The sequence below is a fragment of the Falco punctatus genome (assembly GCF_963210335.1).
Source record: "Falco punctatus genome assembly, chromosome: 1".
Lineage (NCBI taxonomy): Eukaryota > Metazoa > Chordata > Aves > Falconiformes > Falconidae > Falco > Falco punctatus.
In genome coordinates, this window is record NC_137580.1 from 124,627,585 (window position 1) to 124,645,475 (window position 17,891).

Below are 17,891 nucleotides of genomic sequence, written 5' to 3' on the forward strand. Positions count from 1 at the left end.
TTAAGACCAGGGTCTGCCTGTAATTCAGACCTGACCAAAGGGAACAGGGTTTTGTTTGTTTTTAACTTCTCTTACATCTTTAACACTGTAAGAATTAACACATGCATATGTATGAACATATGCTTATGAGAAGCATGATTTAACTTTCAAAGATAAATCAGTGCTGACTCACGGTGAAGGAGTTGTACAGTTAAGAGGGACCTCAGGCTGGCATCACAAGGCTCCTTTTGAAAGCCTGTTCTGTTCCCTTCATTAGACTCCGGCCTTGCCATCTGAACTCCCTGGCTCCAGAGCTCAGGAGAGGGTTGCATCAACAGCATGCTGTACAACAGTATACTTGTTTTCTTAATAAAGAGAATGTTGCAGAACAGGTTTTACATACTGGTCTGATCTTTGCTCCAGACAGGATCTATCCCAAAACAGCACCAGGACTTGTCCAAACAAGGACTGAGATGTGACAATAGCAGAGAGCTTGCAAAAAGGGAAGATAAAAAAGCAAAAAGTCATCTCTAGGGTAAAATGCGTGCAGCTTTTTTTCTAGTGTTTAGAAACTCCTAACAGTTTTCAGTTACAGAAAGAAATGTTACCATGTGAGCATGTACATTTGATAGTTACTAATACTGTACTCTGACAGCATTTCACAAATATTAATGATTCCTTACAATACATATTGTTTGTAAAAATTCCAGCTTTTGGCTTAGTGTCAGAAAATCGCAGACCCTGGCTTCTAATTAACCTGTAACAGACAGAAGCTATCAAACATCTAAGGAATGTGAACTCGGGCTTTCTTTGCTGCGTCATAAATGCGGATCCAAGATCTAGGCCTAAGATGTTACCCTTTATTTCTTTAATATAAGAGCTAGCCAAGAAGAAATGCCATGGCAGATAGCTCCTGATGGCTTGTCACATCATTGCAAAAGCACCAGTATCTTCTGGTCTTGAAATATACATTAAATTCTGGTTCTGGGATCATTTTGGTTGTCTGTAAGACAATTCTCCCAAAGGAGTTAAGCACCGGTGAGTATTGGTTGAAGCGCTCGCACAGCGGTTGTAACATGGAGTTGTAAAACGGCGTTATGTTCTTGGTTATACGCAATGAAGGGGTCATTCCTTCCCTTCCCAAGCCCTTGGACGGGCCCTGTCCCTCCCTGCCAACGCAGCTGGGATCTGCGGTGACTCCTCATGGGCCTGAGGCCTCACCTCAGCCATAGCGGCAGAAGAGGCGATTCCGCACGGGGATTTTACATCGATGGCAATGAAATCCGCCACACCTGAACACCGTTCATTTCCCCATTAACAGCCCCTGCTCCCTTCACCCGGCAGCTCCAAGGCCGAGGCTGCCAAGCACCCGCCGCTGCACCAGTACTGAACGAGGCCCCCGAGGGCAGGCCGCGGCACCGCAAGCCCCAGCGCCACTCAGCGGGATCCCGGTAACGGCCGCCCGCCCGGGGTCGGGCCCGCACAGGCATTAGGCAGCGCGGCTTCTACCGGGCGGCCCCAACCGCCGGATCCCCCCGCCCAGCAAGGAGGCCTGCCCCGGCCCCGGTCCGCCCGCCGTGGGGCCCGCTCCCCTCAGCGCCCCAGCCGCTCTCTCCCCGCCAGCCCCGCGCGCCTTAAAGGCGCCCAGGCGGCCCCGCTCCCAGCTCTGCCCGCGGCCCGCTGGAGCAGCGGCGCCCTGCGCTGCCCCTTTAAGGTTACCGTGGCGACGGGTCTGGGTGAGAGCGAGGCGCATTGACGTCACGGCGGGCGGTGATTGGCTGGATCAGTCGGTTTCCGGTGGGAGCTGCTGCCGCCGCTGCTGCTGTCGCGGAGGCCGCGGCCGGGCCGGGACTGGCGGGGGGGCGGTGAGGGCCCGGCGGAGCCGCCCGCGGCAGGTGAGCGGCGCGGCCCGGCCCGGCCCGGCCCGGCCCGGCCGCCCCTGATGCGGGCGGTGGCGGGGCGAGGAGGCGAGGCCGGGCTCGAGGGGCGCGGCGCGGGGCGGGAGGCCTGCGGCCTTTGGGGGCGGGGGCTGGCCCCGCTGAGGGGAGCGGCCCGGTGCGGGCAGCTCCCGAGCCTACAGTGGGGGCAGCGTCCCCGTTCCTGCCGTGGCTGGAGGCCCCGGGTCTGTGAGGGAGAGAGGCCGCGCTGCGTTGGGCCCCCGCCGGCTTGTCGGGCCGCGGTGGGGCTGGGCGGGCGTCGCCTCCAGGCGGCCAATGCTCCAGCAGTCCCCGGCCCGGCGTGGGGCTGGGGGCTACGGGGGTGCCCCTACCCCGGGAACGCCGTGGCTTTACTTTCGCCCTGGTGCTGCCTTGGAGCTGCCCGCTGGGCCGTAGCGGCGGCGGCGGCCCCGGGGAGCGGGAGCACCCCCGGCCCTGCGGTGAGGGGCGGGCTGGGCTGGGCCTGGCAGGGCTGCCCCAGGGAGGGCAGGCCGGGCCCGGGCCGTTCGAGCCATCCAAGTGCAGCCGGGCGTTAGGAGGCTCTGGGAAACCTCGGGTTTGTAATATGCAGAAAAAATACCTTGTAGAAATGCTGCAGTTTTCAGTATTTCTTTGGTATTTTCAGCCCTGGCCTTGCTGTTCTCATGACCAACCGTGATCCGTGTCTATCAGCAGTGCAATTCTTTTTCTGTAGTTTGTAATTTGTAGTCTGTCAGGGAGCCACCAAGTTTCTCTGTGGCTGTTAATTAAGACTGACCTTCACTGTGTGAGCTGTCAAAACAAAAGAAGTAACTGGAGAACTTTAAGGCACTCTTTCAATCCATGTGAAGTCCATAATTGGTGTTTGTGCAACACAATACATCTGTCTGTGCATACTTATGCAGGGATTAACTGTGACAAGAATGAAACCTGTTTGAAGTGTTAGCAATTTCGTATTAACTCTAGTCCTCCTGTAATCTCCGGTGGCATAATTCAAGGGGCACAGTGTTATATTGCCTATGTTTCTCAATCTGCTGCCTCAGTAGGATAAAACGCGTAATATGACTGCATCATTTGGCTTTTCAGTTGTCACTTCTCAATGTCATTTTGACTGAATCCATTTTTTTCTTTTCAAAAGCTGATCCTGGGATCAACATATCTTCGTATTTATAAGCTGTTGCCACAGTCCCTGTAGCAGGTAACTTTATTTATATTTCCTCAGAAATGCACTGAGAAATTCTATTCTATTTCTTCAGTTGTCTCAGTGTTAATTGCTTTGTGAAAAAAGTTACGTGAAATGTTTTATATATAAATGTAAAAATATATTTTAAACTGGTTCTATAACTTGGAGGGGATGGCACCTGCTTAAGAATATTTTTCAAATTGTTACAGCTGACACTATAATTTTAAAGTCTGTTGAAAAGTTGGCATCGTAATAGATGCGTTTAAAGATGTACTCTTGATTATTTATAGTTGAAGAAATATTTTTGGGACTGCAGTGTATCCACGGAGATAGTTACGAAATATGGACCAGTTTAAAATGGAGAGTAGCTTTTTAGAAGTAATGCCTCTAATTCCATAACTTCCGTTAGTGGATTCTGCCTTGGCATTTGGCAGACTGGCTTTGGTTTCAACCTTAATGTGTTTCACTTCCTAGTACTTTTCATACTGGCCTCTCAGATTCCCAGCTTCCACCCATGTGTCTCCTGCTCGTCATCTCCGTGACCCTGTACAGCTCTGTGAAGTGAGCCTCCAGTCCTATGGAATACTAGGCTTAATCAGCAGAAAGTTTAGGTGGAAGCTTCCCTGACTTTGAGTGCTTGTAGAGCTTGAGTTACTGAAGATTTTCCAGCTCAATCAAATGCTTTTCCTTTTGTGCCTGTGGCTAAAGAGCACCTAGATTTTTTATTTCTCTCCAGGTGCTAAGTAAGTTTATAGCTTTTTCTTTCACGGTTTACTTTAGTTACTAGTTTTACCAATAAAGGTAGTTTTATGCTGTGGTATCAGTAAGATTGTAATGCAGTGTAACTTTCTTTCAGGCAGCATAGCATGTCTGACTATATCGGGCTGCAGCATCTTTGTTTCTGCTAGTTATTTAACCTTCTCTTTCTTTTATCTTCAGCAATGGCAGCTTCTAGCAGCAGCAGCAGTGAGGAGGAGCGTAGTCTTCGGGAATGTGAACTTTATGTCCAAAAACATAACATCCAGCAACTTCTGAAGGATTGCATTGTACAGTTGTGCACAGTGAGACCTGAAAGACCCATGGGATTCCTCAGAGAGTACTTTGAGAGACTGGAGAAGGTAAAAATACATAGCGGGGGGGAAGGAGGGTGGAACAACCTAAATTTGCATCATCTCCTTGTGATTTAGAGATGGAGCTTTGGATTTGTCTGGTGTTCATATTGGCCATTTGAAATTGGAGCTGATGCTTTTGGAAAACAAATCCTATTTTCCAGTAGTTTATGCCAGTTGAGCACGGTGTAAAAGCACCTCTGTCATAGCAAAGCACATAGGGCAGAACATAAGCTGAGAAGGAGACTTACCCAGCTGGGATGCAGATGTAATCCCAGTCTAATGCTTGCTCATGAAAGCTAGTAGGTGGCACACACGCTTGTGTCTGTAGTTAGATAACTGTGGTGTTTGACCTTGGTTAGACACAGACATTAGGTGTCTGATGTCTTATATTGAGACAAATGGTTTACGATAATGTGGGTACAGCACAGAAGGAGTAGGTTAGTGGTAGTCAGGCAGGCCTAGCTGAGGACAAATGGAAGTATTTGCATTCCAGATCTCTAGGAGAGCAAGCCTGTTTCTGCCTTCTCCTGGGAGTTCGGTGTTGGTGTTTTGCTTTGTTGTTCCTCTTGTCCTCAAGGTCTCTTTGGTGTTCTTGTTGTTGTTGGAAGTATTCTGGAATCTTGGGAATGGAAAGCATTTTGTCATCTCGGTGCTCATGCTTGAAACGGTGATTTTGCATTCTTTTGAACTGTTCATTTTATATATTGATGCTTAAGCAGATAGGAACGGAAGCTGCTATGAAAATGGAAGGTTTTAAAGGCTAATGCAGGGAAAGGTTAGATACAATGACTATTCAGAATACACAATTAGTAAATAATGTAGCTGTGACCTCATACACAGTCAGTTGCAGGTGCTCCTTTCAGTAGTTGTTGTATATGGGAGTTATGTCTTTTTAATTTTTTTTTTTATTCTAGCTAGTTACTAATTGCGAATGTAAAGCAGAAAGAAATGAACACTAGAGGTTATCAATATGCATAGTGCAAATTGTCTTTTAATGGAAGTGTTCAAGGTAGATACATTGAGTTACAGGTTAGTTTGCACCATGTGGTCATTTTCTAGTATTTGAAGAACATTTTGCTTATTAAATGAACAAAAACTCCAAGAACTCTGCAATATGCCTGACTTGCTTTTTTTTTTGGTGTAGACGCATCTTGAATACATTCTCTTTCAGAGAGAATACCAGCAGCAAACCAGCTAGTAAGCAGGTTCTTAAAAATTCATTGTGCCTCCTTCCCCACCTTGGATTCTCAAGTTTCTAAGTACTGATAGATTGGTAATTGGTAAAACATTGCCACAAGTGTTGATATGCAGAACTTTACAAAGTAAACTGCATTAGCGCACTTAGAATAAATTGTAAACCAATCCATACATAGGGATATAAAATAGGAATATTTCGATGCTTTTGTAGTGAACTTACAGTCAACGTGCATTATTTAAACGTAAAGGGAACTGTTGGCTTTTAGCAAGACAAGTCTAGCTCTGAACTTAATCACATGTATTCTGGAGTTGAATAACTTGATTTTATTCTGGTGCAAGTAGGCTGTCTAAGTATTTGGTCAGCCCACAAGGAAGCTGAAAATAAACCGGTTAAGTAATGTTTCTTCCCCCTTAAATTATTATTAGAGTTTTGGTCAGGGTCTCTTATGAGTTGTGTTGGTACGGGTTATACATGCCCACCAGCACGGCGATAGCTACAGGTGAAACTAGTATTTTTCTTCTTGCCTTCTTGAATTTAAAAATTGCTACAGCTTTCTCTTCAGTCAAGTCTCACTGTTCAGTCTAATGGATTGGTCTTAGTTTAGCCAGGTAATGTGGTACCTTAATAGCTATCAAGTAACAGCAGTGAACATCCTGTACTATGTTAGCCAACTCCTCTGACATCTGTGTCTGGAAAGCACAAATGTGAAGCACTATTATTAACCAGCTCTAACGTGGTAGTTAGCTCTGGGAGAGGAAAAACAGGTGAAACGAAATCTGCTTCACCTTCCAGAAGTAATGTCTGTTACATCTTCAATAAAGCAGGGTAACTTTTCAATATACTTTTATAAATGTATTCATCTGTTAGACTGGCTGAAATTGAGGTTGAGATACAGTATTTTTTTTAAGATTGAATTTTGAAGGAACACCATTTAAAACTGAAGCAAGGTTGCTATTTTCTCTGTGGTTATCCTGACAGTCATCTCTCCCACAGCACACAAACACAGAGCTGATTCACTGTCATGTTATTAAAATACATTGAAGACATTTTAACATGCTTTTGAATTTATGTTCAGAAACATTAAAATTACTGCCTCTGAGATTGCTGTACCTACTGTAGGAATTCAGATATCCTCTTCTGGGTTATGAAAGCTGTTTCATGCATCTAATTACTACACATTGATTGTATAAATGTTTTTATTTTATCTGTTTGTGGTGTACTAAAGCCTCTATTCTTTTTGCTGTGCAAACGTGTCTGGTAACAGCAATGCATACTAAAAGCTAATGGCTATGCTTGGCTGTGTAGGTAGTCTGAGCTATGGAAATGTAATGTAGAGATCGTTATTACAGTCTGCCAGATGGATATTGGTTATGGCTGTCCACTGAAATAAGTGCATGTTTGAAATATTGTGTGTATTGCAGTTATGTGCATCTTAGGCTTTACAGAAAGCTGGAATTACAAAGTGCAATTGACACCCAGTCACTGTACTTACTCCCTGCCACCTGCCCTGCCTCTGTACATACATACCTGAATATTTTCCCGTTTTCCTAAGTGTTTCTTTTGCAAAACATGGAAGTTAAGGATGATAAACTGTGCAGTTGTGACTTTATTTTATTGCAGGGCTTTTAACACTTTTTTTTAGCTTCTGAGTGTTTGGGATTTAAGTGTGTGGAGAGCTGATATAAATTAAATACTAATTAGCCAGAAGTTGAGACTGTTTCTGGTGTGGTGACAATTACCAGGTGCCAGGCTGTACAGTGTAAAACATAATTCTGAAATTGTGAAGGTCATCCTCAGTAGCTGGTAGACTTCAATGTGAGTATGTGAAGTCTTATCACTTTAAATTATTACAAGTAAGAAACGTTAAATTAACTTAATAACAATTTTTTACTTGTCAGGAGAAATGAGATTTTACAGTTAATGGTCACTGACACTGAAAACTTCGAACTGCTTCATCAACAGAAAGAGCAGGCTCAACACTTGGATGTAATAAACAGGCTAACTTTATTACTAAACCTTCTTAAAATCCTGGTAATGGTTATACTGATCCATACAGAGTAAAATGAATGCCTTTGTTCATTCTCTGTTAATTTGAGGAGCCTCTAAACCTGAACAAATACATTTTTCTCAGTCATAAGTAATGGCTAAATTCTAAGGTAACAGATTAACAACTGCCACTCTTCCTTCAGGTCCTAGTGCAATTTTTCTCTGATCTGGTGGGGGAGTAATGTGGTTTAATATTAGGAATTGTAAAAGCTGTATTTTAAAAAGATGAGCACATGAAAAGCTACTGCTGTGAAAACAATGAGATTTTAGCATGTCACTCCGTGGCACAGTGCTGTCTTGCAAGGTGTAATGGGATACATGGAGATTTGTCTCATTCAAGGATAATCTTCCTCTTGGTGTGTGTGTATGTAGGCTATTTAGAATAGCTGGTATATTTTAAATTAATGTGTTATCTTACCCACCTGTAACTTGTTTATATGTCCATGCCCTATCTTAACATACTTCTTTTTAATATAGTAATATTAAATCTCAGATCAGGCAGAAGTTTCCAGTTGTATTTTTTTTTCTGTTAGTGCAGTTTTATTGTTCCTTGAGTGGACCATTACCCTGATGAGTCTTTTGCTGAACAGTGTTTTGATACACAGCTCCCTTGGTAAATGCTGCTGAAGTGCTTCTAGCTGTGAAAGTTAGAGGATCTCAATATTTTATGTGATACTGGGGAAAAAATACAGCAGCTGGTGTTCACTTATTTAAAAAGTGTCAAGGCTTTTTTATGGGTGAAATACTTTGTATGTGAACAAACAATATGTTTCTGTGGTTGGTGGTGCTGCCCACTTAGTAGAGAGGCAGTTTAAACCGAACACTTACTACTGGTCAAACTATTTTTAACTTCATCTCAGTTGAGACTTGTTTCTCTAAAATCAGAAGATGGAAACAAGGTTTTAAATATGTTTTGCTCCCATCATTTTGAAATGTAGCACTATTTTTATCAATGGGCAAAAAGCAGGAAGTGGAATGTAATTTGATGGATCAGTGCTTGCTCTTTGGCTATCTGAGAGGTGTAAAATGTAAACTCGCTGTAATGGTTATCTGATGTCCCTTTCCTCAAAGTGGTGGTGTTATACATAGCCTCTGTGCACCTCCGGAGCGGAGCATGGCAGCCAAGCAACAAGCTGCCCAGCTGAGCAGGGGACAGTTTGATCAAGGACACTGGGTCAAACCCAGCTTTTAAAAGTGCCGGGAGCTGTCAGAGAACAGATGACTCCGTGTGCTTTTAAGGCATGTCCCAAACCCCTGTTTCCTTAATGCTGGGAAAGTAATTTGAGCTGTTATGATGCAAATGCTTTGGCTCCAAGGTTGGCTTTTTTGTTTTGTTTTTAGTCTGATTTTAGTTGATTAAGGTGAATCTTCTAGTACATAGAAGAATCAAATTTTGTGTGTCAAGTTAGACTTCACTTTATTGTGAGTATGCTAGTCTTCTACAAAATCACTACAACACAGTGCAGCAGGTAGCTGAGGGAAATAAGGAAAATGTGTGACGTCATGCAAAGATCCGGGGTTTGCAGAAAAAACCCTACCATTTGGCCTCTAGCATCCTCCCTCCAGCTCTTTTGTAAGCAGCGTTCATATTTCTTTCTCCTAAAATAACTGTTGGTTATTGAGTATCAAGTTGGTCCATGACTTGACCTTGTTTCAAAAGCTTCTCATGTAACATGGATTTCTGAGGAATTGCTCTTCTGTCTTTCAAATCAAAAAAGGCTTAACACCTCCCAGCTGAGGGAAAGAACTGCTGGGTTTACAGTTGGGAAAACTGTACAAAAAAACTTTACAATTTACAGAATGTCCTCATTGCCTGTGGATTACAGTAGTGGCAAGTAGAATCGACTTGTTTATACTACTTAATTTATGAAACTATTAGCGTAACTTATTAAAAATAAACACCATTGTGATACGAATGTTGTGAATGGCCTATCTGCCATCTATTTTGAAAGGCCTTTGATCCTGGTTGCTGTAGTCTCCTGTTGGCCTTAATGCGGGAGCAGTAGTATGCAGGAAGCTCCCTTGCATTGGCAGGCTGAATTGGAATGTGATATATAACAACTTTTTTCTTCACTGGATTATGTGATGCAGACATGTCTCCCTTCCTGTTTAGGAGGAAACAAAACAGTTGTTGAATCAACAGAAGTCTGGTTCTCGCTCAGACTCGCGGGAGGATGAAATCTCTCCCCCTCCTCCTATGAACCCTGTGGTTAAGGGTCGAAGAAGGCGCGGGGCCATCAGTGCAGAAGTCTATACAGAAGAGGATGCTGCATCTTATGTTAGAAAGGTGCTTTGACTTCTAAATGTTGCTAAAAATTGCATCTACAATCCAAGAGTTTGTCTAAGACCACCTTTTAGCCAGTGTATTAAGTAACACTAAGCTCCTGTAGCCTGTTAAGTCTTGTGATAACTAAAAAGCAGACCTCTGTGTACAGCTGTTTAATTGGAGGTTAGAATAAACTGTCATGCAATTAAACCATTTATGCATAACTTGGATCTGTTCCTTTTGAAGTAATACATATATTTAGATGCACATATTTATATATTATATATATAAACAAAGTGTTTCCAGTTATTTGACAGCTGCAACAACATTACGTTTAGCCTAATGGCAGAGCAGACTTGCTGCTATTCATAGCAAAATGGAAGTTGAACAGATACTTGTACTCTTGCAAAAAACCCTGAAAAACTTAGCATTGAAGGATGCTTTTACAGTTGCATGAAGTAATACAGGATTTTATTTACCTTCTGCGAAAACTGGCTGTAAACACTGACTATATTTGGTTTTAGATCTGTAGTCCTTGAAAGAAACTGCAAAAACTCAGCCAGCGTTTTGTAGCAATTTAAATAATCTGTTTACCCTGGGGAGTGCAGATTTTTTTTTTTTAATTAATCAGTTACTTTTTCTGTTTATATCCTAGGTTATTCCAAAAGATTATAAGACTATGGCTGCTTTGGCAAAAGCTATTGAGAAGAATGTGCTGTTTGCCCATCTTGATGATAATGAAAGAAGGTAGGAACAAATCTTTGTAGTCTTCCTTGAAGGGCAGACTTCAGAAGAGCTAAATGTGTCATAACGTACAAAGCTGCACAGCCACTTTATAGTAGTGTAACCATACAGAGGCTATAGGAAGAGTATTGAGAGGTTGGAGGTACGGATGTATGGATGCATGCGTGCCTGGCAGTTCTCCAGCACTTGTCTAACGTTGGTATCCTTTTCTTCAGTGACATCTTTGATGCAATGTTCCCTGTCACTTACATCGCAGGAGAGACTGTCATACAGCAAGGCAAGTGACAGTTGTTTACATTGGTGAATAAGTGCCCTAGTGCTGCTGTTAGGTTTTGGGTGGTTAGTTGTTTGGTTGGTTGGTTTGTTTGTTTTTTAATAAAAACACTGTCTGCATACAGTAACCCTTTCTTGTTATGTTACCTGAAGCACAGCTCATACTAAAGTGAGGAGTGGAGCAGTTTCAGGAAGATGTGGTTTCATTACATATGTTATCTATTGTAAAGATTGTCATTTGATGGCTCTGTAGAACACGTTTTATCAGTTTATGGATCTGGTATGCCTTTCCAGTAATACTGGCAATGCTGCTGATCTCCCACATACCAGTAGGTGTCCTCTTTCACAGGACTAAGATGAGTGCAAAATTGGCAAAATGTGAAATTTCATCCTGCAAGCTGTGCAAAAATTGGTTGCTGTCAACCTTATTAGGTTCTAAACATCAAAGTTGTCAGAGATGCCATTTCTGTGAAATGTGAATGTTTGCATAGCTTTGCTTTTTTTTTTTTTTAATGTGTGTTCAATATTTTCTTGTCTTTAGGTGATGAAGGTGATAACTTCTATGTTGTTGATCAAGGAGAAATGGATGTAAGCATTATTGGTTGTTTATTAATGATATGTTTGTTCCTAGTAGAAGAAGTAGGTTTCTTGTACAGGTCCTTCCTTTAGCAACTGTTCTCATAATAAGCTTTTACAAGGAAGAATTTATTTTGTTCCCTTAACAGCTCAATCTGGCTGTTCATACTGAGTTGTGTGGCTTTCAAAATGAACGATTTGGCCACCAACACAATATTAATGCTTTACAAGAGCAGGGTGGAGTCTAGTTGTGGTGCGGGACAGGCGTTAAGAATGAACAGGCTTTTTATTTTCCAGTCCAACTCATCTGTAACTTTCTCTGACAGAGACTTTGTTGATATTTTATTTCTTATCACAGGATCTCGGGAGTCTGTGTGTAGTCTCTGTGCATGTGATTTAGAAGAGAGTCCCTTTGTTGATGAAAGTAAAAAATTGTGGCTGGGACTGGGGTTGGCTGTGGAGTGTTGATGACCCTGGAATGGTCAACTCTGGCTGTACAGATGTGAGAATTTCCCTTTATTAGAAAGGAAATGTTTTCTAATAGCATTTTAGAATGCTATTCTAGGCATTCTATAAAGGGCAGCAGGAGCTTCATGTTGTCTTTGACCAGCTCGCGAGACACGGTGGGCCTTGGCTTACCACAGTGCGCTGCCTTTCAGGTTTATGTGAACAGCGAATGGGCAACCAGCGTTGGTGAGGGTGGAAGCTTTGGAGAACTTGCCCTTATCTATGGAACTCCTCGTGCTGCAACTGTCAAAGCGAAGACGAATGTGAAGTTGTGGGGCATTGATAGAGATAGCTATAGAAGGATCCTGATGGCAAGTATTTTTCCAGCTGGTGTGTGGCTTATGTCATTGACTCAAGTAGCTGCGTGCATAGCCTGGAATCAGGCTTTTGGTTTTACTATTCACTCAACTTATACTGGTCATCTGACCTTTTATCTGTGCTGGTCCTTTCCTGGAGTTGGTTATTCAAAATCCTGTCTCTTTTGTAATCAGAAAACTGATCACTCAGCATATGTCTGTCAGGCGTGGGACAAGGAGAAGTCTTGCATTAGTGAACAGAACAATACCAATGCAGTATTAAACGACTAAAAAATGTAATAGCTGCTGGTTAACGAGCCAGATGTTTTGATTCTATTCTGTATTTAGCTTGCTATTTGTAAGTGGTGTGTGTGCACAGCAGTTGTAACTAAGTTGAGCAGGTGTTGTGAGTTTTGGTAAGGTTATACAGTTAGAATGCATTTAAGAGTGTTTATTGCAGCCTTAATGTTTAAGTACTTTATGAAGGTTGCTCAGCTCTGAAATATTACTGAAATAAATTTGAAAACAATCTTGTGATTGGGTCTGTGAGACAGGATGCAGTATGTCTGGTTGAAATTTTTTATCTTGAGTTTTATTTGAAGCCTCATGTAAAATATGAAGTAGAAAGAAAACTTACTTCGTGTGCTTGGGGTGGAGTGACTTTTTTTTTTTTCTTTTGTAGGGCAGTACTCTGAGAAAGAGAAAGATGTACGAGGAATTCCTTAGTAAAGTATCTATATTGGGTAAGTGAGAAGACTTCTGTTGCGAAGTGGAATAAATTGCCATATTGTCATAAAGCTGTTACCCAGCTTTATTATGATAACAGGCTATTGTGGAAATCTGTTAAACTGACTGCAAAGTGTGTGCAGCTTTTCTGCATCATTCCAAAATAATTCTAATTCAAGTCTTGATACCTGATGCACAGGTGTAGCCAGAAATAGGTTGACCTCTGTGTAAAGAGAGATCAAAAAGTATAATTTGTGTCTTGAAAAGATACTCTGTTAATGAACTTCTAAATCTGTAGAATCTCTGGACAAGTGGGAGCGTCTCACTGTAGCTGATGCATTGGAACCAGTACAGTTTGAGGATGGACAGAAGATTGTGGTCCAGGGAGAGCCAGGAGATGAATTCTTCATTATCTTGGAGGTAAGTAAAGTAAAAAATAAAAGCCTAGAACTTTTTTTCTTCTTAACATGGTTTATTCTGTCCCTAAATAGGCACTTGGAAAAAATCAAAATGTAAGAACATACTTGTGGAGAATTCCTAAAGAAATATAATCTTGCCGGGCGTGCAGAAGCTTATATTTGGTTTGCTATTTTTACAAATGGTACTTCCTGGAAAAAAGTAACAAGTTTTTGGCTGAAACAGTTTATCTTTTTCAGAAGAGACCTGTTCTAGATAGTAACGTCTTGCTAGTGGTAATCATTGTCTCTTGTCTGTTTTGGGGTTTTTTTTTTTGAGTGCATTTGGTCTTTCTCCCACCCCCTAGTTATACTGTAATATTCTTACTGTTATGAGGAAAAGCAGGAAGAGGTCAGTGCTGCGGATGTGCAGATACCCCAGACATTTTCTGCTTAGAGAGGAGGGAGGACCAGCTGTTTTTATAGAGCAGTCTGCTGAGCTATGCAAGGACTGTGCAGCAGTTTTTAGACTGAGACATCATAACAGTTATTTGTGCAAAGCAGCTGAATCTGTGTGGAATTCAATGTTTCAGGTGATGCTGGAAATTCCAATTGTTTAATTGCTGTGATTTATTAAAGGGCACAGCTGCAGTGTTACAGCGTCGATCAGAAAATGAAGAATTCGTTGAAGTGGGCAGACTGGCACCTTCTGATTATTTTGGTGAGTTACGTACTGATGGTGACATACACCACTGTCACCATTTTACCTGTGCTGTGTAGATGACTGTTGTGAATGATAGTGATGAGGTGGATTTGCTTAATTACTGTTTTGGCTAACTCTTGTGGCTTCATTCAATATCAGGTGAGTATCAGAGTCGCTTGGCATGCAGGTGTGCATGTGTATCACAGAAATGTGATTGTTCTAGAATAATTTAGAAGGGGCCTGGTGGTGGTTTGGTCTAACTTCCCTACCCTGAGTAGAGCTAACTTTGAAATTGCGTCATATTGCTCAGGGCTGTGTCCAGCTGAGTCTCTTGGTCTCCAGGGATGGGGATCCCGCAACCTCTCTGGGCAATTTCTTTCACTGTTTAACTCACGTTGTGAAGAATTTTCTTTGTGCGTGACAAGAATTTCCTGTTCTGCAACTTGTTGCTTTCTCTCTGCCTTTCACAGTGCAGAGAGCAGCCTAGTTTTGCCTTTATAATAACTCATTATGCAGCGAAGACAGCCTTAAGATTCCCTCCTTAGCTGCCTTTTCTCCAGGTCAGACTAACGCAGTTCTTTCAGCATCTCTGTACACCCAGTGTGCAGTCCCCTGACCATCTGGGTGGCACTGCTGGACTTGCTGTGCTTTGTCAGCATCTGGTACCGGGGACCCCAAAGCTGTGTGGTGCTCTGAACGTTGTCTCCCAAGTGCAGATCAGGGTCTTTTCTCCTGTTGAAGGTGTTCTAACTCAGCTAAAAGTTACATACCATGTAAATTGCTTTGGGTTGAAAAAAACTTAACATATGTTGGCAAAGAAAAAGGCTGAGATCCTGTGATAAGTACTTGCTTGTGAAGACTTTGGAATAATCTTCACATGAAACTAGTCTCTTGTCTAGTGCATGTTGATTTATTTTGGATCACAGATAAGGACTGGATATGTATGCTTAGAGAGCATTCTTGGAGTATAATGTAACAGTATATAACAAGATACTCCTTGTGGCCTTATTTGGGTTCAGAAGAAAAGTGGCTTGCAGTTCAACCTGTTCAGAACCTATTGTTTAAGGTGTAATAATACTTCCCTCACTAAGAAAAAGAAAGAAAACCCAGCTGCAAACCAGAACCTCTAACTCTTTTCTCATGTTTAAGGTAGGTCCTCTCTCCTTACTACTTATTACTCCTTCTAAGCAGTCCTCTTGCTGAAGGGTTCTGGTTGTTCAGTTTTTCAGCTTTGTAGATGATGTAATCAACAAATACTCTGTTGCAAAGGTCTAAAGTGGGATGTACTCAAGAGTGTGTTAGTAGTACTGGATCTGACCAAAGGTCAGCTTAGGTCAGTATCTAGTACTGGATTTTTGTTTGGTGAATGTCATTTCAGTCTTTTCTAACATTTCCCTTCATGTGTACTCTGGAGTTTTCCACTCTCAAACTAAAAGTTATCTCTACCGTTGCGTTCAGGTGCTGCAGACCTGTCCTCCAGGGGTTGAACTCTCCCTTAGAACCTACTTATTCTTTTGCAAGCCTGTGTTTTGTAGGTTAGTGAGTTCAGGAGTTTTAATTGGGCACAGAGGAAAAGTTTTTCTCATTGCTTTTGAACATCCCTTCTGATAATGCAGGCAAATCTATTCTCTGTGGAGCACCAAGTTCTTTCCTCAGTCCCAAACATGGGTGTAACAAACAAATCCAAAAGTTGGTGGTTGATGCTGTGATTTTTCGTGCTTGTTCCTAGGGATGTTAGGCGTAGCTGTTATCACCAGTGGAAGCAGGGGCTTGTTGAAAGCTATTTCCAAATATGTTGTTTAGCAGTTGTGACAGGTATTTGAAACGAAGCTTTTGGCATGTTTGTGCATAACTTACGAAACGGGAATCCGATGGGACTTCAAGATACTCATCTTCCACAGTCCCATAGCAAAGTCAAACTCTTGATTCTGGCTAGCTGTGGGTCAAAAGCTCCTGTCTCGTGCATTAACGTTTTTACTTCAATACCGTGGTTGTCTTGTCCTGAATTTCCTAGAAATATCAGAATTGAACAGTAGCTTACCTTACATATTAAAAATAACTATTTGTTGACTAGAAAAATTACATGTTTAATTGAAACATGACCATTTCTCATAGAACCAATAGTCAAAATTCTTTAGGCCTTTTTCAGAGAGACTTGAATGTGGACAGGCTTTTTAATTAGGAAAATCAAGTAGTTTTGTTTTTTTGTTTTTTTTTAAACTGCCTTCACAGTTGCTTCTAGTGTAACTATGTAGATACTTGTTCTGATCAGTGTTAAAACCTGAATTACCTTTGGTTCTTGTAGCAGTTTGAAATAGAGCAGGGTGATTTCTTTGGCTTTCTTGCACGTTGATTTTTAACACTGTTCATGCTTTCCTGTTGCCCTAGGTGAAATAGCTCTGTTGATGAACCGTCCCCGTGCTGCCACAGTTGTTGCTCGTGGCCTGTTGAAATGTGTAAAGCTCGATCGACCCCGATTTGAACGTGTCCTGGGTCCGTGCTCGGATATTCTCAAGCGAAACATCCAGCAGTACAACAGTTTTGTATCGCTGTCTGTCTGAAACCTTCCTCCCTATCCACACCATGCTTCACGAATGCAGACTGCTTTATTACCCTTGTGCAGAGCCACATTGCCACTGGCATTTGCAGCTTCCTGTCTGTTTAAAAAAAAAAAAAATTGCTTATCATGGCACTATTTTTAATTTTAGAGCATATTAGTTCTGTGCTCTCTGTCCCTTTTAAATTAATAGAAAAAGTTCTATGGAGGTGTTTGCTCTTACGGCTTCTCTCTGTGCAACAATGTCCAACTCGGGCAAATGCAGCCTTGCGTCAGCGAGGGAGAGATCTCCTGGCGCCATGCCAGTTGCCATAGAGTAAGGAGGTGATGGGGGAGTGGGTGGAAATGCTTTTAAAGGTGTTACTCAAATTGTTGGACAGATTTTAAGGCTGTGGTCATAATCTGCTGTATTTCTCTTGAAATGAGAACTGCCCTTGTAATGGCGCTTGTTGAGGCTTGGGGTTTTCTTTTTTTTCTTTTCTTTTTTTTAAAAATTTTCTGGGTACTGTAATCCTGGGTTCAATCGTGAGGCATCAGCTGCTAAGAAAGCCACAGTTGGAATTTAACAGTATAATTGTTCCTGTTGTCTGCTGGTTTAAGATTGCTTAGTTACGTTTTTGTCAAGTGTAAATCAAAGCTTTTAAGGTTTATAGTTCTGGTGAACTACTGCAGATGTTACTTAATTTGCTGACTTGCCGCAACTGATTTTTTTTTCTTGTTCTTTCTTCAGCGATAGATATACCATTTAAAACTCTTCCTGTTCAAAGTGGCAAGAACCAAATGTTACGTTAAATGCCTAACTTTGGTGTAAGAATGGTGCAGCTGTCCAGCTGTTAGTAATGTTCAAGTACTTAGATTGGTGTAGAAATTGGAAGCAAACATTTTACTTTCCCTGTGACTCTTGCTTGCTTTGTATTACTCAGCTGACTTTTTAAAGAAATGATCATCAGTTCAGGTGACCCTTTGTTACCAGGGGAAATAAATGTTGAGTATTTATGGCCAGCATCAGTTGCAGGTGGCAAGATTGCTGGTCTATACAGATGCCATTATTCTTGGTAGAGAATGAGGCAGAAAAAGTGAATGTTTTAACTTTCTTGCAACACTCAGTTATTTTAAGTTTTTAAATCAGTTAATCCATAATTTTTAAAATGGTTAATTATAAATCTAGTTTGAATACAAAAGGTGCATTCTCTTTCCTTGCCAATGGAATTTACATGACACGTATTTCATACTCATTCTTTTTTCCAAGTTCAGTATGTTGCGGAGTCTTAGATGTATTTCAGTATTTACCAGCTTTGTGTTACATTATTCTGTGCGCACCAGTACTTCCCAGAAGTTTTTACTGAATTCCACGGTTCAATAATGGTAGGCAATTTTTAAGGTTTCCTTTAAACTGTAATTTATATAAAAGTAG

At 41.8% G+C, this 17,891-nt stretch overlaps 2 protein-coding genes across 3 annotated transcripts in view; one reads left to right on the forward strand and one right to left on the reverse strand.

Annotated features, from left to right (window-relative positions):
- The window catches only part of WIPI1 (WD repeat domain, phosphoinositide interacting 1), a 32,625-nt gene extending 31,095 nt beyond the window's left edge, over positions 1–1,530 (reverse strand). The window contains exon 1 of the mRNA XM_080395534.1: positions 383–1,530. The gene's annotated coding sequence lies outside the window, so the exon portion shown is untranslated. The remainder of the gene's footprint in view (positions 1–382) is intronic.
- A 207-nt stretch (positions 1,531–1,737) lies between these two features.
- On the forward strand, positions 1,738–16,960 carry PRKAR1A (protein kinase cAMP-dependent type I regulatory subunit alpha). 2 transcript variants are annotated; one of them, XM_080395612.1, is made up of 12 exons: positions 1,738–1,874; positions 3,034–3,093; positions 4,018–4,196; positions 9,548–9,721; positions 10,356–10,447; positions 10,660–10,721; positions 11,259–11,305; positions 11,953–12,111; positions 12,779–12,839; positions 13,121–13,242; positions 13,857–13,938; positions 16,309–16,960. In XM_080395612.1, the coding sequence occupies exons 3-12, from the start codon at positions 4,020–4,022 to the stop codon at positions 16,479–16,481; spliced, it is 1,149 nt and encodes a 382-aa protein (XP_080251738.1). In that variant the 5' UTR covers positions 1,738–1,874; positions 3,034–3,093; positions 4,018–4,019; the 3' UTR covers positions 16,482–16,960. The 2 variants fall into 2 exon arrangements, with proteins under 2 accessions (XP_080251738.1, XP_080251739.1); XM_080395613.1 differs by lacking the exons at positions 1,738–1,874; positions 3,034–3,093 and adding an exon at positions 3,580–3,821.
- Positions 16,961–17,891: the final 931 nt, after the last annotated feature.